Source organism: Diadema setosum, chromosome 15 (assembly GCF_964275005.1).
Source record: "Diadema setosum chromosome 15, eeDiaSeto1, whole genome shotgun sequence".
In the NCBI taxonomy this organism is placed as follows: Eukaryota; Metazoa; Echinodermata; class Echinoidea; order Diadematoida; family Diadematidae; genus Diadema; species Diadema setosum.
In genome coordinates this window covers 10,710,533-10,738,035 of record NC_092699.1, presented here as the reverse complement: position 1 = coordinate 10,738,035, position 27,503 = coordinate 10,710,533, and the positions used below count along the sequence as shown (strand labels likewise).

Sequence of the window (27,503 nt, the reverse complement as noted above, 5' to 3'; positions counted from 1 at the left end):
ATAATGACTGCATCTCCAATGAACAGACAATCTCCTTCTTTCTTCCCTTCTTTTGTTCTTCCTTGTTCCTCCTCCATTTTATCTTTCCCCTTCTCTTTTCTTTCTTCCTCTTCCTCCGTCTTACCATCCATCCTGGTGGACCACCTTCTGGTTCTTCGCTCTCTTTTTTCAGTCTCTTCAGGATGAACGGAAGACTTTGGGGATCGGCTGAAAGCTGTCCCTCCACCTCTCCAAGTAATAACCTGCAACAAAATAGTATTTGGGCAATCATATGATTTGCTATCTCCCTAACACATTGTCATCCAACTTCCAGCTACTTTCGTGGAATACTGTCATCTGAAACCTGCTAAAATATCAAAGTGTTAAGTATTCTCAGTAGGTTTCCATAGCAAGAGGCATAGCTCTGATGATTTCCAGTCTACCATGCACCAAATTCTTTCTGGAGTGAGAGGTGGTCCTGAAGAGGACCAACTCAATCTACTAGCTTATTCACCACTCCCTGTTACCATGACGACTGCATCGAGTTGATCCTTTTCGGGACCATCTCTAACTCCAGCCAGAAAGAATTAGGTGCATGGTGGACTGCAAATCACCAAAGCTATTAAGGTGTTATGTTGGCCATTATATTGGGGATCATTATCAAAATGTTGGTTGATATCATACAGTATGCATACCCTCTCTCTCTCTTTCTGTCTTTTTCTGAACTCCTTTAACCCGTTGAGGACGGACTGATTTTACTACAACACGCATTTCCCATAGACACTTGCCCGAGTATACTCGGGACTCGTCCTCAACGGGTTAACACTTATGAATAACACACAAACTATTTGTATTTGTACCTTTCTGTGGTGACAGGTGGATATCTGTAGAACTGGAATGTGAAGAAGACGGTTTTGGGCAAGTCCTTCCTGTTCACATCAAATGAGAGGAGCCTGGAGGGGGTGTAAATTCAAAATAGACAAGGAATATCATTTCTTAATTACTTCTGCGATATATACATGTTGTATCATCAAACGAATACAGACATTCTTTGTTTTCTTGCATAGATTGTGAAAAGTCTTATCAATTCAAAACTGGCAGATCTGCACAAAAACTTTATTTCGTCCAATCGTATTTGTCATTTTTTCTTGCAAGTATTGTTGAATACGTGCTTGGTAACATAAAATTACAATAGAATGCATGTTATTTTACAATGTGAAATGCCAATTCAAATGAAAATATAATTGATAAGCATTATGAATGTCAAATCAATGTATTAACTCTATGTAAGCAACATATGCACAGAAGAGTATATTTGATTTATAGTTCAAACCCTATTCACTCTCTTCACCATCTTTAATCTGACAAACCACACTGTTCGACCTAGTACACTTTTAGATCGCCCACAGTTTATAAAATCACTCTTATTGACCAACCACATTGTTTATTAAAAACACTCTTTTGATCAATTACACTGTTTATAAAGTCACTTTTTTGACCAACCACACTGGCACAGTTATCGACTAACAACACAATTAAAAAAGAAAAATGACAGCGCACCTTGATATTGCCAGAAACTGAATCACAATTTCATTGCACTGGAGCTGGTCAGCATACTCGAGCTGGGGGTTGAGCCTGACGTGGTCATTGGGGTCAACGACCTCTGGTGCCTCCCCAGTCCTGTCCGTGATCTCCGGGAACCCAGCCTGGAAAAGTCTGGCGTAGGCAGCTCGGCTAAGACCTCCACCACTGAGTGAGAAGGGGAGAGTGATGAAAGGACACTGAATCAGATGGTGGTAATCACTGAATCAGAGTCTGGAATGACATACGGTGGAGTTCACTTGTAACCCTTTGCATGAAACATACCATTTAATAGCCTGATTTATTTGCGTTTGTGTTCTTTGCATCTGAATGAATAAGACAACCTCAGCATATTACTGAAGGAATGGTAGGCAATGCCATTTTCGGGTGTATTTGGGGTAGTATCGCACCAAGCAAAAATGGTATCTTTTAGTTGCTACATAGCAGGGAAACAGAACTATCAATTTCAATTTTGCATAATTGTCCATCATGTGCATCTGAGGATAAGATGCCCTGACGCTCAGGAGAAGTCTTGTTGAAAGGGAATGAAAAAAATCAAACCATTTTTAACAGCCAAATTAAGAAGAGATGAGTCTTAGAGAGTTTAGTAGTGATAGAGAGAGTGGTCCTTACGTCTGTTGACCCGGTCCTGTTGTGATGATGGGGGCGTGGACGGGGGTAAATGGGATCTCATCCACTGGCTCACCAACGCCTAAAGGTGCCTGGAGAGGGGGAGTTGAGACGGAGAGGAGGGTGAAATCTGTGAGCATGAAGACACTCTGGCAAAACTGTTATGCTGGAAAGATACTAACTTCATCATAGCCATTTCTATCAAAATCACTTTTACTCATGGCCATTTCTATCAAAATCACCTTTATCATAGCCATTTCTATCAAAATCACCTTAATCATAGCTTTTCCAGCAAAATCTCCTTCATCATTTTCATCAGCATCACTATGACCAAATCACTGGGACCACCTGCATCAGTCACCGTTTTCACAATTGGCATAAACCCCAACCACGCGCACATCATCATCGACAAAATCCATCTTCCAACACCAGCATCCTTCCAACATCTCTCTCACCTCCATGTGGGTTATCTCGTACGGCAGCCTCCCCGACATGGGCTGCGGCTGGATTGGGGGATAGTTGGGGGGCATGCCTCCCGTGTTGTACATCCCCGCCCCAGGGGGACCCATGAACTGCTGGGCGGGGCCTGTGCCGTACATCTGGGGCATGAGGTACTGGTGGTTGGGACCCCGTTCGGGAGCGGTGAAGTGTTGCTGGAGGGTGTTGGGTGCCATACTGCTGTGGCTGGCTCCTAGAGGTAGTCTGGGTGAAGACATACAAACGAATAAATAAAAACACATAAACAAAGTGGTATGAAAAAAGGATGTCCTTTGGTACACTAGCACTGAATACTTTCTGATTTAAAGGGTAACTGACACACATTAAAGACATGTCTTTAATGGTTCCTTATAGGAAACAGCTAACAAAAGAAAATGTTTTACCTCTACCAATGTAGTAACTACATCATCAAATACTAAATTCTTCTTCTCTGTGCAATGATATCCACAATCTGATATAGATAGAGTGGCCACTAATACAAGTTTGACTGTACTGGGGTGGACTAGGCCTACTTTAACTATCAAAATTAACTGCATGATCACCTATTTCTCAAGAGCCCAATAAAATCCAATGTCATGACAGTGGTATCAATAATTCTGACGTGTATTTTGTTCACTAGTATGATCCTTATTTTTGGCTGATAATTGTATGACAGTATTTGCTGAGTATTGCTTCTAGATAATGCAATATAATTTCCACCAGATGCGTGATAATAAGTATATGAAGGAAAAAAAAGTGCTTTCATAACCCCCCCCCCCCCCCCCCAAGCTATAGAAACGCCTGAACCACATCATCATGTCACCGGCTTACCTACGAAATTAAATGCAGATATTTTCTTTCGCTATTTACTTTCATATCATACATATTTTTCATCCCTTGATCGTAGAATACGTATCTCCAAACATGATTTTAGATACTTTATGCCTTAAACAATTGACTTAATAAATCGATCTCAACCTTAATAACATAATTACTGCAAATCAATGCCAGTGTGAGGTCAAAGAAGTGGCATACTTTGGTGTTCGTGGGCTGCGAGGGAGTGGCGGCTTTGCCATCAAGCCCGGATGCGGCTGGATCTCATTCAGCACCGACGCCTCTGTCCCACTCGTCTGGGATGGCAGGGACTGCATGGACGGATACTGCCCTCTAGAGTCCGGTCTTATATCCTGCAGAGAGAACCAGAATAATTAATCCTCACAGTGCTGTATTTGCAGATTGTCATGTCATGTGAAGTGTTATCTCTATCGATTGGTGCAGATGTTCAAAATCTAATTGTAAAAAAGCGAACATCCAAAATCAAAACGAAACAGGCTCCACGAAGATAGAACCTGCCAACATTAATATTACACATTCACACTATTGCACTTTACCCACATATTCCAATATTTTTAATTTTGTTGCTAATTATGATTTTTTTTTTAATTTGGCAAAAGTTTTAATAAACCTGTTTAAACAATTGTCAGACTAAGCTTTCATATAGATCAACCATTTGTACTGTACTGCTCTCTCTCTCTAAAAAATAAAAACACAAACAAACAAAACACACACATACACTGTATACAAACATAAATATAATATTCCGCTAGAATATACCTCCCGGAGGATTACAGGGAGGGATTTGAACCCTGGAACTGACTTACTGATGGAGCAAGGTGCCTTGGGGCCTCCGATGGCACTGAAGTGGACTGAGGACTGACCGGACGCTGTGCTTCTTCTCTCTGCAGTAATGATAATCATAAAAAATAAGAGACCCAGGGGGTTTAGTGTTCACCTGAGTATCAAAAGTCCAACTTCCATGCATTCTTGCAGACTATTACCTTAGGAAACAGCAAACTTGGGAGCTTTGGGGGAACTCCAAGGGGCATGGTGTCCATGTGTATACTTTATGACAATTGATATAATAATAGCTAAGTTTGTAAAAGAATTGACCATGCATTTTCAAAAAGAAGATCAAAAGGGTGAAAACTGAACCCTGATATGTTCCCAACTTAAGGGGGAAGGCATGTTGCCCATGAGTACAAATTTTATCATCGTAGCAAATAATGCCTGCCAAATTTGGTCATAAATTTGACCAAGTGCTGTCAAGAAGATGCAAAAAAAAAAAAAAAAAAATGCCCCACTTTGGCCCTCCGCAGGTCCCAAAGGGAACACAACTTGATCTGACATGAACAACCTTGAAAATAAACTCTCAAACGAATGTAAACATACTTATATAATTTAGCTCTATCATTTCTGGTTCTGTAAAAAAAAAAAAAAAAAATACCCCCCAAAATTCTCTAATTTTGAGTTTATGAGCCCCCCCCCCCCCCCCAGACCCTGACGTGGGGCATGCTTTCCAAGAGTACAAACATATTCTATTAATCTAGTGATAATGTCTGCCAAGAATGGTGACCAATTTGACCATCTGTATTCAAGAGGAAGATGACAATGTGAAAACAGGTGCCAAAATTCATTTCCCGTAAACAGTTTATGTATGACACACAGTAGATGATGCATGCCAGGAGATATATGATCGGAATAGCTCACTTGAGCCTCTGGCTACAGTGATCTCACAACAAAGGGATCAAATGACAGATAATTATTTACTTCACCCTATGAAACACATACAATGAATAGTAACTACCTTGTACATTGTAATATAATAGAAAGATGTGGTACTGAATAACAAAAATATTGTTTATGGGACTTTACAGGTCGATGCTGTCAGACTATAGTTAAAACTAGAAATGTCGCTTTGGCGACTGGTATGCCTCCGCCATAATGCATGATTTTCCCAATAGGTCTAGATAGTACATGTGGACAATGTGTGATTACATTTTCACAAAATTGGCAAAATATTGAAATGACAAGTTTGTCACAAATGTGTTGAATGTTCACCTTCCTTGACCTAGGTTTAACTGGATGAATAGGAGAGCATGTATCTAGGGATTTAAGGACTTTAACTTGACTTTGACCCATTCATACATTTAGGCATTGAGTAATTTTCAAGGTACAGGTGTGGAGAAAAAGTGCAATTTCTGAATTAAATAGTAAATTGTTACCATTTTCATCTGGCCCTTGACCCTAAAATTCATAAGATAATCACTTTCAGGTAGAACATGCATAATACGTACTAAGTTTCAAGATAACTTGAGCCACTTCGAGATATGGAGGAAAAAGTTAGTTCAGCACTTTCACTTGATCTTTGACCTTTTGACCTTTGAGGCAAAAAAAGAAGAAAAAAAAAACTTTCCAGAGAATTTCTATTAGGTTACACATGCATACACCAAGTGTAAAAAAATAATAACCCTGCTGGCATTGCATAAATATGAGGGAAATAGTAAAATTTTGAAGTGTTGCACTTGACCTTTGACCCCTGACCTTTGACCCCATGAACCCTACATTCTCTAGATAATCACTTCCAGTCAGTACATGTATATACTATGTTCCATGAAGATACCTTGAACAATTTTCCAAGGCACGGAGAAAAAAAAAGAAGTTTTGATATTTTTACTTGACCTTTTGACCTTTGACCTCATGACCCAAACTTTCACCAGAGAATCTTAATTGGGTAATACATGTATATACTAAGTTTCAAGAAAATATCTTCAGGCATTCAATAGATATGGCGAAAATAGTGAAATTTCATGTATTTGACCCTGACCTTTTGACCTTTGACCTTTGACCTCATGACGCAAACTTTCACCAGAGAATCTTAATTGGGTAATACATGTATACACTAAGTTTCAAGAAAATATCTTCAGGCATTCAATAGATATGGTGGAAATAGTGAAATTTTATGTATTTGACCTTGACCTTTTGACCTTGAGCATGTGCACCCAAAAGTTGATAGGCAGAACTTCACCCCCTAATACACATACATGCCAAGTTTCATTAGGATACCTCAACAGGTTTTGATAGTTACCTTGTCCACAAAATTCATTACGGACGGACGGAAGGACGGACGGACGGACGGACGGACGGACGGACAACCCGAAAACATAATGCCTCCGGCACCACTTCGTGGCGGAGGCATAAAAACTTATTTGGGGTGATTTGTGTTAGTCTTTGTAATGTATGTCAGATTTATCATAGGTCAACAAACTAATTAAAAGTGATGTGTGTCAGGTCCTAACTTCACAGACAACCTACAGTAAACTCAGCTCTTGACTTCCTGAGGTATGTGAAATGTACACAGCTGCTTACTGAAATTAAGTCTGACAGCACCATCAACACCTGTTTGATATTTAACATTCACCAGGTTCACATTCCTTCTTTCATTGTTTAACTACTAAAAATAGTCAGAATGAGCAATGCTGACACATCAAATGAAACAAAAGAACATCACTTCTCCCTTTGTTTAACTGCATGAATTTGTCTGAACATGGCAAAAAGCACAATAAGAACATGGGGTGGGGGTCTAATACTCAAGTGTGTATTGCAAGTTCGCTTTCCACACATTCTCCCAGACTATTACCTATAAAAAACAGTTCCATGACTTTTGCTCCTGTGACAATTGCTCCCATGAAATATCTGCACTCAAGGGCCAAACATAACTTCTACATCCAAATATAACCCTTACCCTGATCCTAATCCTCTCTGAACCTAAGACCCAATCACAACCCTAACCCTATCCCTATGTTCTTGGAGAAAATAAGACCAGAGCAAGTGTCGCAGGAGCAAATGTTGTGTCACCCCTAAAAACATTGCAAACCTGTTGGGGGAGGGGGGAGTGGGGACCAAAGACCTCAAGGGGAGCATGTGTTCATTTTGCCATTAAATGTACAGGTATCTTATGAGTAGTATACTCACCCTCATGAATTTATATCATACGGTGCTTGTGCAATAAGAAATAATTTATTAGTTTGTGTATTTGTATTGTAAAGTATTCTTTGTTTTGTGTTTTCTGTAATAATTGATATGAGTAATTGGATTTGGGGAATTGACGTTAAGTTCAGTTAAAAATGAATGCAAACACAGTTATTTGAGTATCAAAGTGTTAATGGTTAATGAGGTTTTTATTTTTTTATTTTAAACAGATGATATGCAAAATATATTTATTGAATTTTTATATTGCATTGAATCAATCATAGGGAAATGTGGTGTATTTGTTATTGTAAAAATGTTTATATAATGTCTGTTGTTTGATGTAATTTATACGTTTTTCATGTGATGCATTATAATTTAGCCTTCGGGCTACTACTTTGCATGTTTGTTCCAATAAACCATTATCAATCAATCAATCAATTTGTATATTCAATCACACTGGCTATATGATTCCTGTCAAGTTTGTACAACATTTAACCATGCATTTCCAAAAAGAAGATGACAGTGTGAACATCTCCCTAGGGATGCTACCTGCAAAGTTTTTGAAGGTTTTAAAGAAGAAGATGAAAATGGGAAAAAAAAAAGTTTAATACGATGCATCATGCACACTGGATGATGAATTATTGCAATAGCACACTTGAGCCTTTGGTTCAGGAAAAGCTAACTATAAAAGGCACAAATGAAAGATGATTTTTTATCCAACCTGATGAAACACATACATAATGAAAAGTAACTAATACAACACAAAGATAAAGTGCTACATAACAGAAGTATTGTTTATGGGACTTGATGGGTTGATGCTGTCAGGCTTATAATAGGTCAACAAACTAATTAAGAGTGATGTGTGTCAGGTCACTGACTTCACAGATGACCAACAGTAAACCTAGTTCTTGACTTTCTGAGGCATGTGAAATGTACACAGCTGTTTACTGAAGTTAAGTCTGATAGCAACATCAACATCTGTTCGATATTTACATTGTAATATTCACCTGGTTCACATTCCTTCTTTCATTGTTTAACTACTAAAAATAGCAGAATGAAAGAGGGTGTTTACAGCAAATGAAACAAAAGAACATCACTTAACCCTTTGTTTGACTGCATAAATCTGTTTGAACTTGACAAGAGCCTTTAGACAGCAAAAAATGTAGCAAGAGCTAAGGGTTGAGGTGTCGCACAATGAGTACTGCAAGTTCATGTTCCTATCATTCTTGCAGTTTTTTTTTTTTTTTTTTTAATGTAAGAACATTGAAACATGATGTCCTTTTGAATATTTTATTTCATTATAGATGATAAAATGTACCTGTACTGCCCCCACCCCTAAGGTGGGCATACTTGGATCCACCATGAACAAATTTGAAACAATAATCACCATTGTACTTTAATACTTACAACTATGCTCTATCAATTATGATTCTAGACAAGAAAATTTGTATCTGTCTACTGTTTAATATTTATTTATTTATTCTTTATGATCTCTTTTGGGGGTGGGTGATTGGGATTCCCATGGGTGCGGGTGAAATCGGGCATGGTGTCAATTTGATTAGATTGTGATGCTATTACCCTGGGATGCTACATGTACTTGCCAAAGTTAGTGAACATCCCATATAAGGTTTTCAAGAAGATGAAAATGTGAAAAGTTCACACATGATGCACATCAGATGGCTTTTGCCGGATGATGAATGATTGCAACAGTTCATATGGGCTTTTGGCTCAGATTAGCCAAATGACAAAGTTATAATTTCTGGTACAACTGTTCCTTGTACATTGGTTGGGGGGGGGGGGGTAATTGCCCTGATATGATGAGGAACATATTCCTGTCCAGCAAAACAGGGATCAAAAGGGACTATCAATGTGATAGGACAAACCTTATGCTTGAAGATGAACTTTATCTTGCCAGCAGCCATCTTGGTCATCTCATCATTGTCCAGATCTTGCTGCTTGTAGAAGAGGATGCCCTCGGGGTTGGGTGTGGCACCGCCCTGGAAGGTCAGGGTGACCTCGGACGAAGGGTCGCGGTAATTCGGCGACCAGGCCACCCAGCGCACGGCCACGTTGCGGGACTGAGAGCGGGCCATACTTGCTGTCAGCTGCAATGTCATGAATAAAAGTGAATAGGACCATTCATGTGTGAAACTCCGATCAATTTCAACACAAACATCAGAAAAACAGAGATGTTACATACAATTTCCGCAATCCTGTTGCTAAAATACAAGCATCAATGATTCATTCTTTTTCTTTGTAATGTGATAAGGGTAGGACTACTGAATAATCTTTCACTCATGTAGCAGCAACTCGATAGCAGATCATTTGAAAATGAACAGCAATATGCCCAATTTGATTTTACTGATTTTGAGCTTGTAGTATACAGTATACAAATGCTTGCCCTACACACATATCAGATGAACAATGTACTAGGTACATCTTGATTTATTTGCTGTAAGATATTATTACTTAATGATAATCAATAAAAGAATGTATAAAAATCAATTCAGCAAAGATACAAATGATAAAGATATCAATATCACGCTATCATCACCCAAAAGATATCTTACTTTGGATATATATATATACTCAAACTGTTGATGAAACAAATGTTTATCTACAGAAGATATGAACATACTATGTCATCACAACTCAATTTATATCTTTGATACTGCACCTGCTCCACTGATTGATTCATCTCTCTATATGTTTGTCAGCAAAGGACAGCAATCACATTGCCTCACAACTCTGCTATAATAAAAGCCTTCCAAAACCTGCTAAATCTATAAATTTGTGACTGCCTACACCTTCATCCATCTGCACATATTTTGCATGTACAACACAGGAAATAACTATAAGATTATAGCCATGCATTCTGGCACAACATATTCAATCAATAAGTCACCTTTCTCAATTAATTCAATTAATGACTATATGTACTTAAAGGGACTGTACAGTACTGGTTGAGGTGGGGATTCATGTTTTGAATATTCCTACTATAAAGTGCGATAATGAGAAACCTCTTATGAAATATGAAGGAGCAGATAATTTTAAGAAGGATTCAACGTTTATTTGATGAAAATTGGTTTTCAAATGGCTGAGATATCCAAAAAAATTATGATAATAAAAGGCAACAGGCCACACCTTTTATTAAGGATATCTTTGTTTCACCTTTGTTTTCATCAAGTAAAGTTTTGATACCCCTTAGAATTGCATACTCTTTGACATCTCATAGAGTGGTTTCTGGGTATCTCGCAAAACATTAAAGGCTAAATCCTCACCTTGACCAGAACTGTACACACCCTTTAAGTTTCCTCGCAGACTTCCCTTTTGGGTAAAGGCATGTTGTAACATTATAAGGTCAATGACACTGCCATTCCATTACAATGCAAGTTCTTGGGACATATACAGTAGTTGTTTTTTTTTCTTTTGATCATTATTCATTCATTTTTTCACACATTTTGAAAAAGAGAGAGAGCAGTTTTTTTTTTTTTGCTTTTTTTGTTTGTTTGTTTGCTTGTTTTTTTTGAACAGTAAGGAAGCTACTTAACATTCTTCAGCATGAAATGATCATTCTATAGCCAATGCATCCTGAAATCAAGGAGATGATACAGCTGGACATATCAAAAGATGATTACCGTTTGTTTTTTTTCAGTACCTTTTTCTCGCTGGATGAGGTTGGCACGGTAACAATGTACTCCATTACAAAGACGATGGCAAAGAGAGGATCCTTGACGATCTCTGTCAGGTTGATGCTCCCCTTCACGTGGAGGACGGATGTCCCTCCCTGAAGACTTTCTCTAGAAATCAAGATGGTTACCATACATATCTATGTTCAATTGATTCTTGTTTACTTTTATTTAGAACCTGTGTGCGGAACATGACACCACTAACTCTATGTGTGCCATGGTGCAAACCCCCTGTATGCCACATATTATGGCTGTAACATATTTGAGTGCTCTTGGAAAACAGTGTGTCTTTCAAAGCCATGTAATTTTTTACAGAAATGTGTGTGTGGTTTTTTTTAATGCTCTAGAGACATGCTGTTAAAGTTGTAGAGAAAATTCTAAGCTTTGCTGTGATGTAAACCTTATGTATGACATAGCTATGGTTACTTTTCTTGCAAATGACCCAGTAGCTATGCTTTTGTTCAGGTCTGAGAGTCATGACTTCTGCAGACACAACCATAACGGAAAATTAGAATTTACTTGAAAATCCTTAGGGAAAAAAAGTACTGATGAATAATTCAACAGCAACAGTGATTATGATCCAAAGCAAATCAAAATTGGTGATATGGTTTCCAGCATATCTCAGGATATTCCTATCATTTTGCCTTTTGAACCGACTACTTAAATGTACAGTTGTAACTAGAAATATCATTTTCCTTTATATCCCAGCTATTTACGAGTATATCTAATTTATTTGTTGACATACACTTTATGATCATGACAGAGAGAAATGGTCAACAACCCTGAGCCTGACACAGACTCCATTTTCATTTGTATTCCAGTTATCCATACACTGTAATTCATTTGTTAGTATACTGGTACACATATGAGTATGACAGAGAGATATCGACAACTAACCTGGAACCTGACATGGACCCCCTTCGGCCCCTCCTGCTGCTCCTGGCCCCACCCCTGCTCAGGGAGTCGGCGTCCAGCATGACGATTTGAGGCTTGTCCACGTAGCCCCACCCATTGTGGACCCCGACCTGTAGCCTCCTTTCAGTCACCTGGATGGTGCCCTTTTCAGAAGCCACTTCCTCCTGTAGAGTGGAGGTTGTGGAGGACATTGCATTGATAAAGGAAAGCATACACAGACCTCCCAACCTGCAATTTTTGTTCCTCCCAAGTTAGGTTTGTTGACAATATTGTTTGTTTAATATCATTCTGGAGAGAGCAGCAAGTGCTCTGAGTAGTTTGTAACTAGTGTTAGCACTATATAAGAAATATATTTTAATTACTTATAACCTTTCTGACTGAAAACTAGGGATGATTTGGCTCAAAAGTAGGAAAGAAAGAACAGTTTCCATAGAAGTGTGTCAAAAAAATCATCACGAAAAATAGGAAACTACAATTGAAACAAGAACTGGGAGAGGTCAAAATTCAGAATATTTCCTCCAAATTAAGACTTGGAAGATTTGCATATAGAACATGCCAATCTCATCATCCACCATCATTGTTATTTTCATTGTCATCATTATCTTTATTGTCTCGACCATTCAAACTGCCAGCATTTGTTTTGTTTTTTTGATATTGGGAAAAAAAAGAACAAGATTTTCAACCTCAATACTATTGATGAACAGAAGGATATCTCATTCCACACGATTCTATTCTGTTACTGACTGCCCTCCCCATTACGTGTAGGTACACTTCTTGGCAATTTGGTCCACCCCGGCTTCAGTAAGAGTCGACTCTTAAGAATTAGAAAAGACTCACCCTGACAGATCTGTCTGCATTGATAAGTCTGCAGAGTTCCTCCTCAAACTTCTCCACGCTGGGATTGAGGGTGACCTCCATCTTGTCGACGACGGCAGAGATCTTCTTCAGCGGCTTAGGTTTCCTCAGACTGTCTCCTCCTACAGGGATGGATAGTGAGAGAGAGGGAGAGCATTCACAAACATCAGGGGCATGGAACATTAAACAGATATTGACTGGTGGGTGGGAAAATATCGTAGATCGGCTAATCAAATCCAAATGCATCGGGTGCACTAACAAATATATTGACTGGTGGAAGAGGGAATATCACAGATTGGGACACTGAATCCAAATACATGTACATTAGGGGATTGAACATTAGACATAATTCATATTTACTGGTAGGAAAGGGAATATAATACATTGGAAGATTGCATCTAAATGCATCGAGGGAACTGAACATTTCGGAGATATTGACCTGTGAGTTGAACAGTATTGCAAATTGAGAAAAGTGCATTCACATGCATGTAAGGAATTAAACATTCCATACATATATTGACAAGCAGAGGAGGGGATATCTTTAGACTGTTATAATTCTTATGGGTAGTATCAAGATTACTGTATCGTAATGTCACTCAGATTTTCACTGCCATCACTTACATCACGAAAAATGCAACATCAGGTCAGAAGGAAAAGGAATACAAACAAAAGAAAAAGCTAGACACCAACTTATGAGATAGAAGGAAAAGGGCATTAGAGACAGATGTAAAGCAAATGAATGAAAATATGTGGAACTTTGTCAAACCTGAACTTGGATCTACCACAGCTATCCCTGGGATGACATCACTGCCTAGAGCAAGGATGTTTTCTGGTAACAGGTGGTAGACTTTCTCCAGATACCGGTGGGTCTTTATGGTGAAACAGATTTGGCAGTCGGTCACAAATGTGATGTTTTCATTTCCTGATGGGCAGAATCAAAAGAGAACATTTTATCTATACATCAGCAATATGGACAGATTCACAATGATCACGACACTATGAAACTCTTCACAGAAAATGTATCATCTCACCTATTCTTTGAACCCGAAGCACGAAAACATCTGCCCTGATATTGCCTTTTGTCACTTGCTTGCAGCCACACTCTCACATACTGTAAAGCGAGGAATGTTCGCGAGCATTTTAATTTCGCAAATTTCGCGAGCACCAAGATTTGCGAAATTAAAATGCATGCGAAAGTTCTTGTTGACACTATATGCATTGAATGCCAGTGGTAATTCGCAAAAATGTTATGCCACGAAAAAGGCTGTTGGCTCCAATTCGCGAAAATTTCATGCCGCGAATTTATCATGTTTTCCAATCTGGTATGTCACACTTCCATTGAATATTTCTCAAGAATCAAAATTATTTGCCAAGTGCCATATGGCACAAAGAAAGTCCACAGAAACAAAATCCTATATTCCTAAAGTTGCAGTCACTGTTTTTCTGAACTTAAAGAACTGTGTGTAATTAGTGCTAATTATCAATCATAGATGCAGTACAAGTTGCAAGCAAGGTGCAATAGTGTTAAATCTCTAGTGAAATTTCCATTTTGAAGCAAACTCATGTACTACTCAATTACCAGTGCTCAGTATTACATTCCTTACCAGTAATCTACCAATGGGAAAAACAGCTGCATACACTACAGTATGTTTAAGAAACAACAAAAAACACCCAAAACCAAATAAAAGAGGACACGGTAATGTGCATACAAAATTAACTATGGACAAATGTGCATGATGAACACTGTGTTGTCCATTTATGCAGCTCCAAGAGAGGGTAAACTTGCTAAAATCTAGACATGCAATCCTTTGTACTTTGTACCTTCAATGTCATCATTCTCCAGATAGAGCAGGGCCCTTGGGGAGCCATGGTAGACGTCTGCCCTCCGGACCGGGGCTGGTGTGGACTGAGAGGTGTCAGGAATATCATCTGGGAGGAAAAACAAAGGTGAAAACACAGGATGATGTTGCAAGTTCTGTCTGATGTGGCTACCTCTTAATTGGTACCAGTCACTCCCTCATCTTTATGTGGCGAGTACAGCTGAGATGAAGTGGTCTGTTTCATACTTCGTATATAAGATGCACCTTCGGGGATATGGAAGAACAATAATGACCCCCTTGCGATGCACCCCAGATGAGTGGTAACACTAACAGTCAGCATTAATATACAAATGATGCACAGGAGTGCGCTACGCCTCCACTAACGCCACGAAATAATCCTGTGCATCATTTGCTTTATAAAATGGGTCGAAAACTAACAACATTTTTCACGTACCTTTGTGGATCAAGATGTCCGAAGATGTTCGTCCCAAACACGTCGCACTCGGAAATCCCGCACATACAAGTACTGTACGTATAAGAGTTGTACGTACGGCACACTGTATTGTTATGCACACAAGAAAGGCCGGCCGGCAGCCCGAACTAGAAGTTGTTTACAGGATTGACAGCGCGTACAGTAGCGCGCGACGCACTTGTAACAACTGATTGAGTGCGCACTGCTAGTGCAAACATTGTGACGTCGGCCGTGGATCCGATCCGGATGTTAGTGAGAAATTAATACAAGCACACGTGACTCATTTCAGCGCTTCCAATTGGTTACATTCTTGAACACATTTTATAATAATGGCATATCATTGCACATTCATGGCTTACATGAACTTGAGGGGGGGGGGTCCGATGTGGTACATGTGTAAACTGGATACTGATGGTTGTGTACATTGCAAAAACCGATAAGTCCATATGTGCCAAATGGAGATATTTGCGATTAAAGGTCAAGAAAAATAAACAGAATAATAATAAAATTTTTGCTTCTTTTGATCATAACTTCAAAAATGTACCTTTATATGTAGTGACCAATATATCATTTAAAAGGTATTATTTTGTACTTTATGACAGAGACCGTACTTCAAAATCTTCAAAAATGGACTTATCGGTTTTTGCAAACAAACTCTTCATATACATACAAGCTTTTAGGATATGATATTTTTTGATGCTCTCCGTTAACCCATTGAAGACTAGTCCCGAGTATACTCAGCCAGGTGTCTATGGGAAAGGAGTGGTACAGAAAAATCAAATCATCCTGGTGGAATTTGCAACAACCCAATGCAATGGACTCTGATAGAGGAGAGTAATCTGTTATCAAAAGCATTAAATAAAGTGGAAGTACTTTGAAAGGGTTAAAAAATGTAGCACCATCCTTGCACTTTATTTGGTTTTCAGAAATAAATCAAATGCTGTTGAAAAAGGGTGATGAAAACAGACAGACAGACAGACAGACAGATATGGAATGACAGAATATTTCTTTGAGAGAAAACTTTGAACAAGATCTGTTGGTAGAAAGAGGAAGCTTGCTAAGAAGCAGAATTCTACCTACAATGTAATAGTGTGGTGAAGGGTAATAAAAGATGATACCAGTAGATGCGGGGGGGGGGGGGGGGGGGGGGGGGCAGATGATATGGAAGTCCTGGAAATAAGGTGGTAATGAGCATCTGCTTGAAAGACATATTGTGTAAAAAAGGTAATGCTTTGACGAGGGATCTGAGAGCAAACTACATTGCAAATTTAAGGCCCAGTTTGAAGACTTTAATATCTGTTTTATGATATTTGGACTTTTCCCATTTCTCTATCTCACATTCATGCTTTCATTTTCGAGTGCGTCTTGAGCATTTCATTTTTTAATGGAATTGACACAATATCTATTGCAATTATTATTATCATCCTCATGATTTGATATCAATGGCATTTAAGGTGGACTGTGCCTCCCACTTGAGGAAGTCTGCTTAACCTACCTACCATTGTTTTCTGAACTGTTTTCCCATATCAATTCAATGACTTCATTCAAATAATTGAACAAACCTTACGAGTTGTTACAGATAACATACATTTTAGATGAGATGTAAAGGTATTTTTTACTCTCTTGGGCCCCATATGGTTCTTCAAATTTCCTTCAAAACACGTAAACAAAATGACTATGACTGGCATTTAAAATCCAGAGTTTGTTTATAGAAAATATCCAAACAGCATTCAAGAAACTTAAGAAAACATCACTCTTCTTTTGCGTATCAGTCTGCATAAAATGGCAGCCAAAATCTTTCCTTACAAGATATTTGACAGTCCTTATGATTGGCACTGAGCTTCTACAGACTCTTCAATAACCCTTTTATGAAGTCACTTTTTCCATTTGCAATAATTTCGTGCCAAACTGCGGCGAATTTATCGATCTTCTATTTCGTGACAAGCCATTAAGAAATCAACACAATGGGATGGAGAAAGGCGTCACATAAATGACGAAGAGCAGAACAGTGTGCCTTGAGGTTAATGAAAGGCTGAAATCAGGTCACGGGAAGCGCGAATACAGTGCATTAGTACCACACTAATGCGTACACCTAGGCAAAAAAGATATAGAAAAAAAAAAGAACAAAAATAGAAAAATCTCTGCAGCTACAATGCATAACAATGAGCAAAACTAGATTTGGTTGCAAAAACCAAAGAATACATTCAAAATCTCTCTCTCTCTCTCTTCTTTCTTGGAGAAACTCTTGAAGAGTTATGGGAACACAAGGTCTACAGATTGCACGTAGACATGAGTCTGAATGGATACCGGTAAATACTGTTGTGATGCAGCCAATTTTGCTCTTGCCCACAGTCCCTCCAATAATACATCTCCCTATAGAGATGCCCTTGCTTATTCTTCTTCTGGTCTCGCTCCCCCATGCAATACTCAAATCACCATTGGCCCTTCTCTTCTGCACGAGTCATCTTTGCCATCATCATTTTCTAAGGTCCAATAATTTCACCAGACATCATTAATATCAGGACATCACTGTTCCCTTTGAAGTGATGACATCACAAGGTAACTGATGAGACAAGGAATCCTTAACCTTTGACATTACCGATGTAACTTATTGCTCTGCATACAGCGCTAACTCTGCTCAGCTCCCCACAAAGAGACTCCAGCACTCAGTGTCACACTGAAACATGGAAGCGTCCACACAGGAGAATCAGGCGCACGGAGGGTTCCTGCATCAAAATTGGGTAGTCGTGGCGACCTCCTTGATATGCATCGCAGTGGTTGGTCTCGTCGGCAACGTCTTGGTGATCTTGTCAGTCTTTCTCTCTAGGAAACTCCAGACGATCACCAACATCCTCGTGGTCAACTTGGCCTGTGCCGACTGCCTGGCCTGCCTTGGGTTCCTGCTGGAAGGTGCCGAGCTGGAAGGAGCTCATCTTCCGACCATGCTCTGTTTTGTAGTGGCCGGAATCAGCATCGTCTCCCTGGTATGCAGTGTCCTCACTCTCGTTTCCATCTCGTTCGTCCGCTGGTACACCATCACCCGATCGATCCGCGGCCACCGCGGCTGTCATACACCATGCAGGGTTGTCCTTCTCGCTCTCCTGTCCTGGGTGCTGCCGGTCACATATCTGGCTGTGGTGCTTCTTCTGGGTTTTGCTCAGCTCGGCTACAACAGTTTCTACGGTTTGTGCATCCTCAGCTCACCAAGTCTCATAATCACGGCTCTCAACATCTCCATCATCATTTTCCTCCTGCTATCCCTTGTGATATTTTATGGCCTCATCCTTAAATTTGTGCTGCACCACAACAAACGATTTCAGGCCAGGTACTCGGTGGACATGGTCGCCACAATCTCTGGCAAGAGGGAACCTTGTGTTGCTCGGGTGCACTTTAAGAGGAGCACTTTACTGAAGAGGAAAGAGCTTGAAATCACCAAGAACCTCTTCATCGTTGTCTGCATCTTTATTGTCTGCTTTCTGCCATCCCTGATAATCCTGGTACCTGCCCTGCATAAGCTCTCAATCTACGCAGTCCTGTTCCTTTCTGCAAATAGTGTGATGAACCCAATCATCTACAGCTTCAAGCATCCGCATTTCAAGGAGGTCTTTCAAAGGATTTTGTTCTGTCAGCTCAAGGACATGCCCATGCAACACCCAAGTCTTAACTTCAGTGTGAGAAACCAACCATAGCAAAAAAAAATTTACAGACACAACAGAATCACAACAGACAGAAGTTGAGGATTTTGCTGGTATTCCTGCTAGAGAGAAAGTTGTACAGCCAATCTTGGATACCTTTAGAAAAGATGTCTTCATACATATAGTAAGTTATCTTATCTAAATATTGACTAAAATTGTAATTCTATGATAGAAAAATTTCATGAATATTTTGTTATATTATCATTCTGTGGCAAAAATCCGACTTACATACAGTGCAATTTGTCCTCGACTGGTCATTGTGAAAAACATTTTTTGGCGATTACCTTTTATTATGAAAAAAACAACAGCAACTTTTGAGTGGTACATCTGCAGAGAGTTTTCAAAAATGCACTGAGGAGGGAACATAGCATGATAACACATTTTTTTTTTTTAATTACAAGGTGTACATCATTCTTACAATTGAACAATTTTCAAAGACAGTCAAACACAAATTTTTGAACAGTGGTTCTGGGATTAAATAATGACATTTAAATATCTCTTCTCTCATCCTCCAAAAGACTAATTCTTGTAACCAATAGAAAGTCCTGCCATAGTTAAAACTACCTCAACATATGAAAAGCTATGTTATTTGTGTGTTCATATGATGGTTACTTTCTCTTGCCCGATTCTGTGAATGTATTCAAGTGACTGACTCTGGCAAGCACTTTTAACACCTTTTAGATGTAGAAATATGTATATTAGAAAGCAAAGCTAGATGGTTGCTTTTTAAATCATGAATGTGTGCAGTTTTTCATGAAACCAGCATTGATAGCCTACTACCACCTACCCTCCTTGATCTTGCTTATAAAATTCTTGCACTCTGAAACTACTAGGCAAGTAGGCCATGCCTACGATCACCCGCGACCATGGAAGTAACACCATCACCTTGTATTGGTCTGACACATCCTCGTTGTGGGGAAGGTTTCAAAAGGATATTTTGGTGTTACAGTTCGACCTCGATTATCCGGCCATGTCGGGACCGGCGCTCATCCGGATAAGCGAATTGGCCGGATATGGGAGACACAATGTTAATGTTTATAGCTGCCGTCCAAGCTGCCGTCCCAGTGCATTGGCCCTCTGGCAACTAGGCAGGTAGCCTACCCCGCAACGGTGGTGTAATCTATGCTAGCCTGCGCAAATGACAAGTTTTCCATTCATGTTCTTATGGTGAATTTATAGATCATGTCTGCTTACAATGTACTTTTACGATGATAATGTGGTGTGAATTTATGGTAGTTCTGTCGGGAATATTGTAGGTAAATCGTGTGAGTTTTGTAGAAATTTTAATTGAGTTTAATGTCACTGTTTTTTCTCAATTTTTGGATGAAAAAAAAAAGTCCTTCACTGCGTGCGTGAACACATCCGGATAATAGAGATTTCCGGACAAAAGGAGGCCCGATAATCGAGGTCGAACTGTATTTCAAAGGATTGTAGGCCTGACCCAGAAGAGGGCCTAAAATTAATGAGAATGAGGGACTCAACTATGAATCTCTGTAACATTTGTTTGTAAAGAGACTTCTGTTGACAGCAAAACCAGTACAGGTGGGGACGCTGTGTTCTGCTACAGTATCACAAATCTACACATACATGGTTAAATGTCACCTTGCTTTTGTAAATATAATTGGATATAGAATTAATATATCACATACTCGAAGTGAAGCATGGCATTCGCTGGAAGATGGTTGTACAATGTAGCTTTTTCTTTCTTTGTTTGTATGCGTGTAAAATAGAAGGTACTGTAAAAGCCAAATTTTCATGCAATTATTCATGCTCAACTACATGTACATGTAGGTAAGATGAATTTTGTGTTTTTAATCTGACAGAATCAAAACATAAAAGAGTGTTACATGTATAAAGTGTACATGATACAACAAGTAACAATTCACCTCCTGTAATTTTTGTAGTAATGTCTTGTTGCGCAAAATATGCAATATTTCCACACCTTGAAAATTATGACCACTTTTACAGCAGTAGGTTATTATCCAGGTACAGTGGTATACATTGTAGAAACAGCTCCAGTTTGCTCATTATGCCAAAGGACATGCAGAAGACTGTAAGAACTCTGCCTAGAAGTACATTAATCTACTTTCAGCTTGCTTTCAAATTTACGGTTGGGAGGGGGAGAATGCCATATTTCATCTTGTACCTTAGAAAAACTCAACCAGGTTTGGTGTTCTGTTACCTTATCATGCATTTTGCAATCATAACTTTTAATACTGACTTGTCCAAGGTAACACCACAGTTTTTCTGTTCTATTTTTGTGAACTGGCTCTCTTAAAATTATAAACATTATTCACTTGACACACTGAATAAATACAGTTGGCATTCTTTCATCACTAGTCCTTGTAATCAATAGTCGGTGATTACAAATTTCATGTGATGTGCAAGGAATGTGGGACATATTTTTTCCCCCTAAACTTTATACATCCTGACACACTGAACATTGATATTCTTTCCTCATAATCACCTGTGACTAGTGGGTGATTACAAACACTACACGATGTGGAAGAAACATGGAACTTGAGTTTTGGTTTTTCTAAAAAAGGCCTGTTATCCATCAATCAAGGTACTTGTAAATTGAATATTTTGCGCTGAATTCAGATAGTAATGTCATTAAAGTACAGTTTCAGGGAATTGATCTCTCTGTTATCGCATCACCATTTGTATAACCATGCGTTTTTTTGTTTTGTTTTGTTTTTATACGACTGCTATACAAACTTTCTTGTGTGTAGCAGGTTTTTTTTTTTTTTTTTTTTTTACATATAGGACTGTACAGTTACTTTGTTAAAAGTATTTTTCCAATTGATCAAAACTGATAATGACATTTGAAAAGTAAAATTATCACCTGAGCCTGACATTTCTTAGAAAAGATGGAATATTTCCATTAAAAAAAAAGCTGATATTGGGTGCTTGCTTTTTTTTTTTCAATCACAGATGAACTGAAATCACTGACAGTACCTTTTCTGGAGAATTTTATTTATTTATTTTTTTTCAAATAGTGCAAAATAGTGCCAAAGCACTGAATGCATCAAACAAGGTTTCAACATTTCCACACTATTTTTGCTTTCTTCTACTTACCCTTTGGACAAGCAGATTTCTCACTCTTCATATTTATGCTTGCACGAAAGGAAAACCTACTTGCCTGATATTAAAAACATAAAACAACAACAACAAACACACAAAACAATCAGACACTCATTTCTTATTAACCTCAACTCCCAAGGCTACACCTAAATACATGAAGTTATTGTTTTTCTTTGTTAGCTGGCATGTAAGGTTGTAAGAGCTGGGATTCAACAAAAATCTAATTACTTTGCAAAAAAAGTGGAACTGTTTCTTGCTATCTCATTTGCCACCTGCTCATTATGTGAAATGCAGTATAAAGTACAATTGCTTGCAATTGCTATGAGTATGCAAGTTTTGTCAGGTACATGTAGTAGTATCATAGTGGATGGCAATGAATGGGACACCAGTGACTGTAGATCCGAACTCATGCAAAATTTCCCAGCAGGCCTATTCCATTAAAATTTCAAAGCCGTCCAATGTAATCATTATCATCAATGATCATTATTTAGAGAGGGCATACTGTATTAGTAATGTACTGTATTTCTTTGAGACTTTGAAGTTGACTTGCACTGAAAAAGGAGTTACTTGCACTTGGAGAGCGAAATGCTTGCTTGTGAATACAGTGATAGTACAGTAGCAAATGTTCACTTTCTGCAAGCACTTGCAGAGCAAGACAGAATATGGTGTATTATTGCATGGTGACTAACAACGGCAGCCTACACATGCATGGGAGATGCAAATCAATCACATGCCTACACCTGTATGCGTTTCATTGAATATACTCCGATGTTGAATTGCACACTGAAAATCAAGCAAACAAGAATACGCAGAATTTGTAATGCGCCACCAGATAACAATCTTGAATATTGCACTTTGATGTCATCCCTCTACATTTACTCTCATTATAAGCTTGCACTGTAGTTTTGCATGAGAGCACTCCTCTGATGCCATACTTTTGCTGCATGCACTCAATCAGTTACAAGCTCAAGGTACGTGTAAATCACCTACTTACAGTCAACAATCTTAGCCTGTTGTACATGAAGATGAACTAATTATGCTATAACATGCATTTCCCATCATAGATACCTACGCGAGTATTCTCGGGAATAGTCTTCAATGGTTTTAAGCGATCGCTGCTATGTACATGTATGACTGTACCACTGTGTGACCACTTGCCTAGATATTCATAAACTTCCTATAATGTATCTACAGATCAGTTTATGTGACACAACGCCCTCTTGAGTTCAGAGCTGGAAAGGGCATTCTTCTATCTCTCTCTCTCTCTCTCCTCATCCTAACAAGCAGCTGAAAATGTCAGGGCCTTTGCGCTTCCACGGTAGCAAATTAAGATTGAACGGGCAAATGGTGTAATCAAATGCCCTGTAAATATTGATGGCATTGGACGATGCATTTCTGTCAAAGATGTTGACTGACGTAGCCTGATGGAACTGGCCTTGTCATCTTGTTCGCGGCAAAGCACTGAATTAGACCAGCATCCACAAAATTAAGCCTACCCAATCAATTTAGAGGAAAAGTGGGGATGCAAATGTGAAAAATCAGTCATGGAATTATTTTGTATCTGTACCACAAAGATGTACTATACATTGAAACCAATGAAAACAATACAGCTCTGAGAAAAAGAAAACATATTTGATTGCAAATAGTCAGGACTTGTCTGAAATACATTTTTTTTTTTTTTCATGAGATACATTGTATATATAATTATACCTTTCAGGCTCAAGTAAAGTGTTTTGGAAACCATAAGATTAATATGTCAAATATATGTCAAATGAAAGCACTTGAGTACAAGCTAAGACATTTTGCAAAGAAGGACAAACTTTGTATTTCAGTATTGTTGTATTTACCAGGAGCATGCTGTGCATTCACAAACTGTACTTGCTTTACCCATTAATTACAGAGAAGTGTTGAACAGTACAGTACTGTTTGTCTCAAGACATTTAATGCTTTATGGGAAAAAAAAAATAAAGGAAAAACTGAAAGTAAATGTGAAAGTCATGGAAGCAGTTTCCTTCAATGGTAGATAAGGGTGCTGAAAGAGATTCATCTAATTTGGATTTTAACAGAATTCACTATCTTCTCTAGATGTGATTTTTGTTTCTTTTGTTTCTTTCTTTCTTTTTTTGTCTCTCACACGCATGGGTATTCATAGCTTTGCAAAACCCCAACAAACAAACTTTCTATGTATCATGTTTATTAAAACAGATATGTACAATGTAGTCTGATGGACAGTGCGTGCCTGAGGATGTAGTGCTTTGAATACTGATTTCATGCACCCCAAGCATGAAATTCCCAACATTCCATCTCCTATTATTGCTCTTGCATGCATGGCTTGCCCCCATTTTTGAGGGTACATTCGCAATACTACTTTATGTGCGAACTAAACCACAGAGAGAAAGGAACACAAAAATAAAACACAAACACTGTACACATTATACAAACAGGACTTGATACTGAAAGAAATATATGCACATAAATCATGCAGTGTTGTAGAAAGGAGATTTCCCATCCATCCCCATTGGATTACAGCTCTAAGAGGTTTACAAGGATGATTGAAATGCTAACTTTGGGATGCTTAACCCTTTTTGTGCCACAGACTTTGGACAGTGTATAGAACACTGTGAGTGTTTTGGTGCCAACCAGCTCTCAAAGCACACAAAAGGTTAAGCTGAATACGTGCCCATATTTTGTTTAACCTGCTGAGGATGGTTTGATTTTGCTACAACATGCATTTCCCATAGACACTTGCTCGAGTACCGGTATACTCAGGACTCGTCCTCAAGAGGATAAAGATGAAACAGAGGAAGGAGTAACTTCCATATATAGTGTCTAAAGGCAGCAGAAGATGCATGATGAAAAAGTCCTTTAGAGCACCATCATCATCAAAACAAAATTTATTTCTTTATCAGCTTATCGTTTTTTCATCTTTTAAATGACTTTGTCATAGGCATCCAGGCACCTAAATGAGGCACCTGTTCAATAATTTTTGCTCAATTCCAAATTATGACCACTTCAGAAAGATACTTGCATGTTTGTCCAGCATGGGGATGTAACTGCAAAGTCTTAAGAATAGCGTACAAATTTCATAAAGTGTTAGTCAAGAGGAAAAGAACTTCAATGCTCACTTTTGTGAGTCTGTTCTGGCAAATGTAAGATACCAGTGTATTTCACTGTTATGTGATTGTAATGCTAATCAACTTATGATTAGGTCAATAATGCTCAACTACAAAATCAATTGGCAGAAGTAATGATAGCCAAGCGGTCCCTGGAGAAAGCAGTATTTCTTTCCCAATATGGTCTGCGGCCACATTAGGCTCTGAATTCACTGTGCAAAAGCTGCCCACACCTTACTAAACACATCACTGATACATACCTAAAAAGAGAAATATTCACAGGGAAACAAGCTATTGCTAATGTCCTCTTTGTTACATAAGATTAAGGGCGAATGTTAACACTCTTTTATCAGGGTCATTACCTGTTGGGTATCCACCCTGTAGAGTACTCAAGGCTCTGAATTCACTGTGCAAAAGCTGCCCACACCTTACTTAACACATCACTGATAACATACCTAAAAAGAGAAATATTCACAGGGAAACAAGCTATTGCTAATGTCCTCTTTGTTACATAAGATTAAGGGCGAATGTTAACACTCTTTTATCAGGGTCATTACCTGTTGGGTATCCACCCTGTAGAGTACTCAAGGCTCTGAATTCACTGTGCAAAAGCTGCCCACACCTTACTAAACACATCACTGATACATACCTAAAAAGAGAAATATTCACAGGGAAACAAACCATTGCTAATGTCCTCTTTGTTATATAATGTAAGATTAAGGGCGAATGCTAACACTCTTTGATCAGGGTCCTTTTTTGATATACCTGTTGGGTATCCACCCTGTAGAGTGCTCAAGGCACATACATACGTTTATTATCATCATTATTATTACTCTCTTTATTATTATGGTTCAATATTACTATTATTTATATTATCATTATTATTACTATTACGACTATTATCATATTATTATTATCATTACTATTATTATTATTATTATTATTATCATTAGTAGTAGTAGTAGTAGTAGTAGTAGTAGTAATATTTTTATTAGCATTATTATTATGAGAGAGATGCCTGAATAAGCCCAACAACTGTACAAAATTACCTTGCTGAAACAGTCTGAGGATGCCCCAGCCACATGAGAACTGGCGCTGTCCAGTCTTTGGGTCTGATAGGTTGCCGACGATCTCGACCACGAGCACGATGTTTGGGTCCGCCAGTGAGGTGTGAAAGTAAACAGGCTGTCAATTGAGGGAACAGGGATAAACATGGAGTCTCTCTTAATCAAGACAGAATGTGACCCGGTTGAACACACGTAAGACGGATATCTTTGTACCTCTTTGGCTTGGCGTGTTAAGCTGGCGGCTTGCATCTCACTAGCATCCAGCAAAATGGATGCTAATGCACCTAATTTGATCATAGCCATATTCACTCTGAAGTATACAGTTGTAGATGATACCTGATTGCCAAATAAGCCAGTTCGGAGTTAGCTCATGGGCACATTGGTCCGAATGACCTTTCTTTTTTCTCAGTCGGTTAGGGGTATTTCACTCGTTTCAGAGCAACATAATGCGTAAGCTTTACATAACAATTTATGGAATTCGTTGATCCTGTTCAAACAAAGAATGAACTTGCGTAGACCAGATGACCAGAATGATTAGTCAGATAACACTTGGGAAAGCATCTTTCATCATTTTGCACTGAATGTATTAACAATCTCTTTCTATTGATATTGCCAAATACCACTTTTGCTGCCAGGTGGATGTGCTGGCAAGCAGCATTTATAAGTATTACATGAATAATCATTACATTACAGATGTTTATCCCAGTGAAATTAAAAACCAACATGCCTGTTGGTCCGAATGACCTTGTTTCTGCTCATGCGCAAAGTGGAACTCAGAACTGGCTTATTTCCCTCCATTGACACAAAGGAACATAATACTGGTACTGTAAAAGTGGAAATTTTCGCGCATTTTGCGCAACCAGAAACTAGCGCGACAATAAAAGCATGCGAATATTTTTGCTTGCCATATGTTCCTGTGTGTGATGTCTTGATTCCGTGGATTTAAAAACACGCGAAGCTCTTCTCACCCGGCCTAGCGCGAAAAATTAGTCATGCGAAAATATCCACTTTTACAGTAATACAGTTTTTTAGTAACAGTCATGATGGAAATCGTTGGCCATTTCACTACTCGTTCAATGATGTGCCCATAATTCTTTCCATACCATGTTGCTATTAATCAACACTGTATAATCAGTGCTTATATTTGACAATGAATGACAGTTTGCCAATTAGGTGAATTATATGAATAATTCAATGCAAGAATTATGAATAAATTGAAATACTATATAGTATACAAAATAAAGAAGAGTTCCCCGAATTTTACACATACTTTAAATGATTATTTTTTTAATAAATCATCGGACTCACTGTTGTATT

The 27,503-nt window shown here is 38.6% G+C and overlaps 1 protein-coding gene across 1 annotated transcript in view; it reads right to left on the bottom strand.

Annotated features, from left to right (window-relative positions):
• The window catches only part of LOC140238509 (nephrocystin-4-like), a 52,278-nt gene that overhangs the window by 19,690 nt on the left and 5,085 nt on the right, over positions 1–27,503 (bottom strand). The window contains exons 3-16 of the mRNA XM_072318414.1: positions 26,169–26,304; positions 14,757–14,864; positions 13,702–13,857; positions 12,918–13,057; positions 12,063–12,244; positions 11,135–11,276; positions 9,360–9,581; positions 4,329–4,406; positions 3,703–3,854; positions 2,646–2,892; positions 2,194–2,282; positions 1,540–1,728; positions 840–932; positions 125–242 (exon numbers count right to left, since the gene is read on the bottom strand). Of these exons, the coding sequence (XP_072174515.1) occupies positions 125–242; positions 840–932; positions 1,540–1,728; positions 2,194–2,282; positions 2,646–2,892; positions 3,703–3,854; positions 4,329–4,406; positions 9,360–9,581; positions 11,135–11,276; positions 12,063–12,244; positions 12,918–13,057; positions 13,702–13,857; positions 14,757–14,864; positions 26,169–26,304 (2,052 nt within the window). The remainder of the gene's footprint in view (positions 1–124; positions 243–839; positions 933–1,539; positions 1,729–2,193; positions 2,283–2,645; positions 2,893–3,702; positions 3,855–4,328; positions 4,407–9,359; positions 9,582–11,134; positions 11,277–12,062; positions 12,245–12,917; positions 13,058–13,701; positions 13,858–14,756; positions 14,865–26,168; positions 26,305–27,503) is intronic.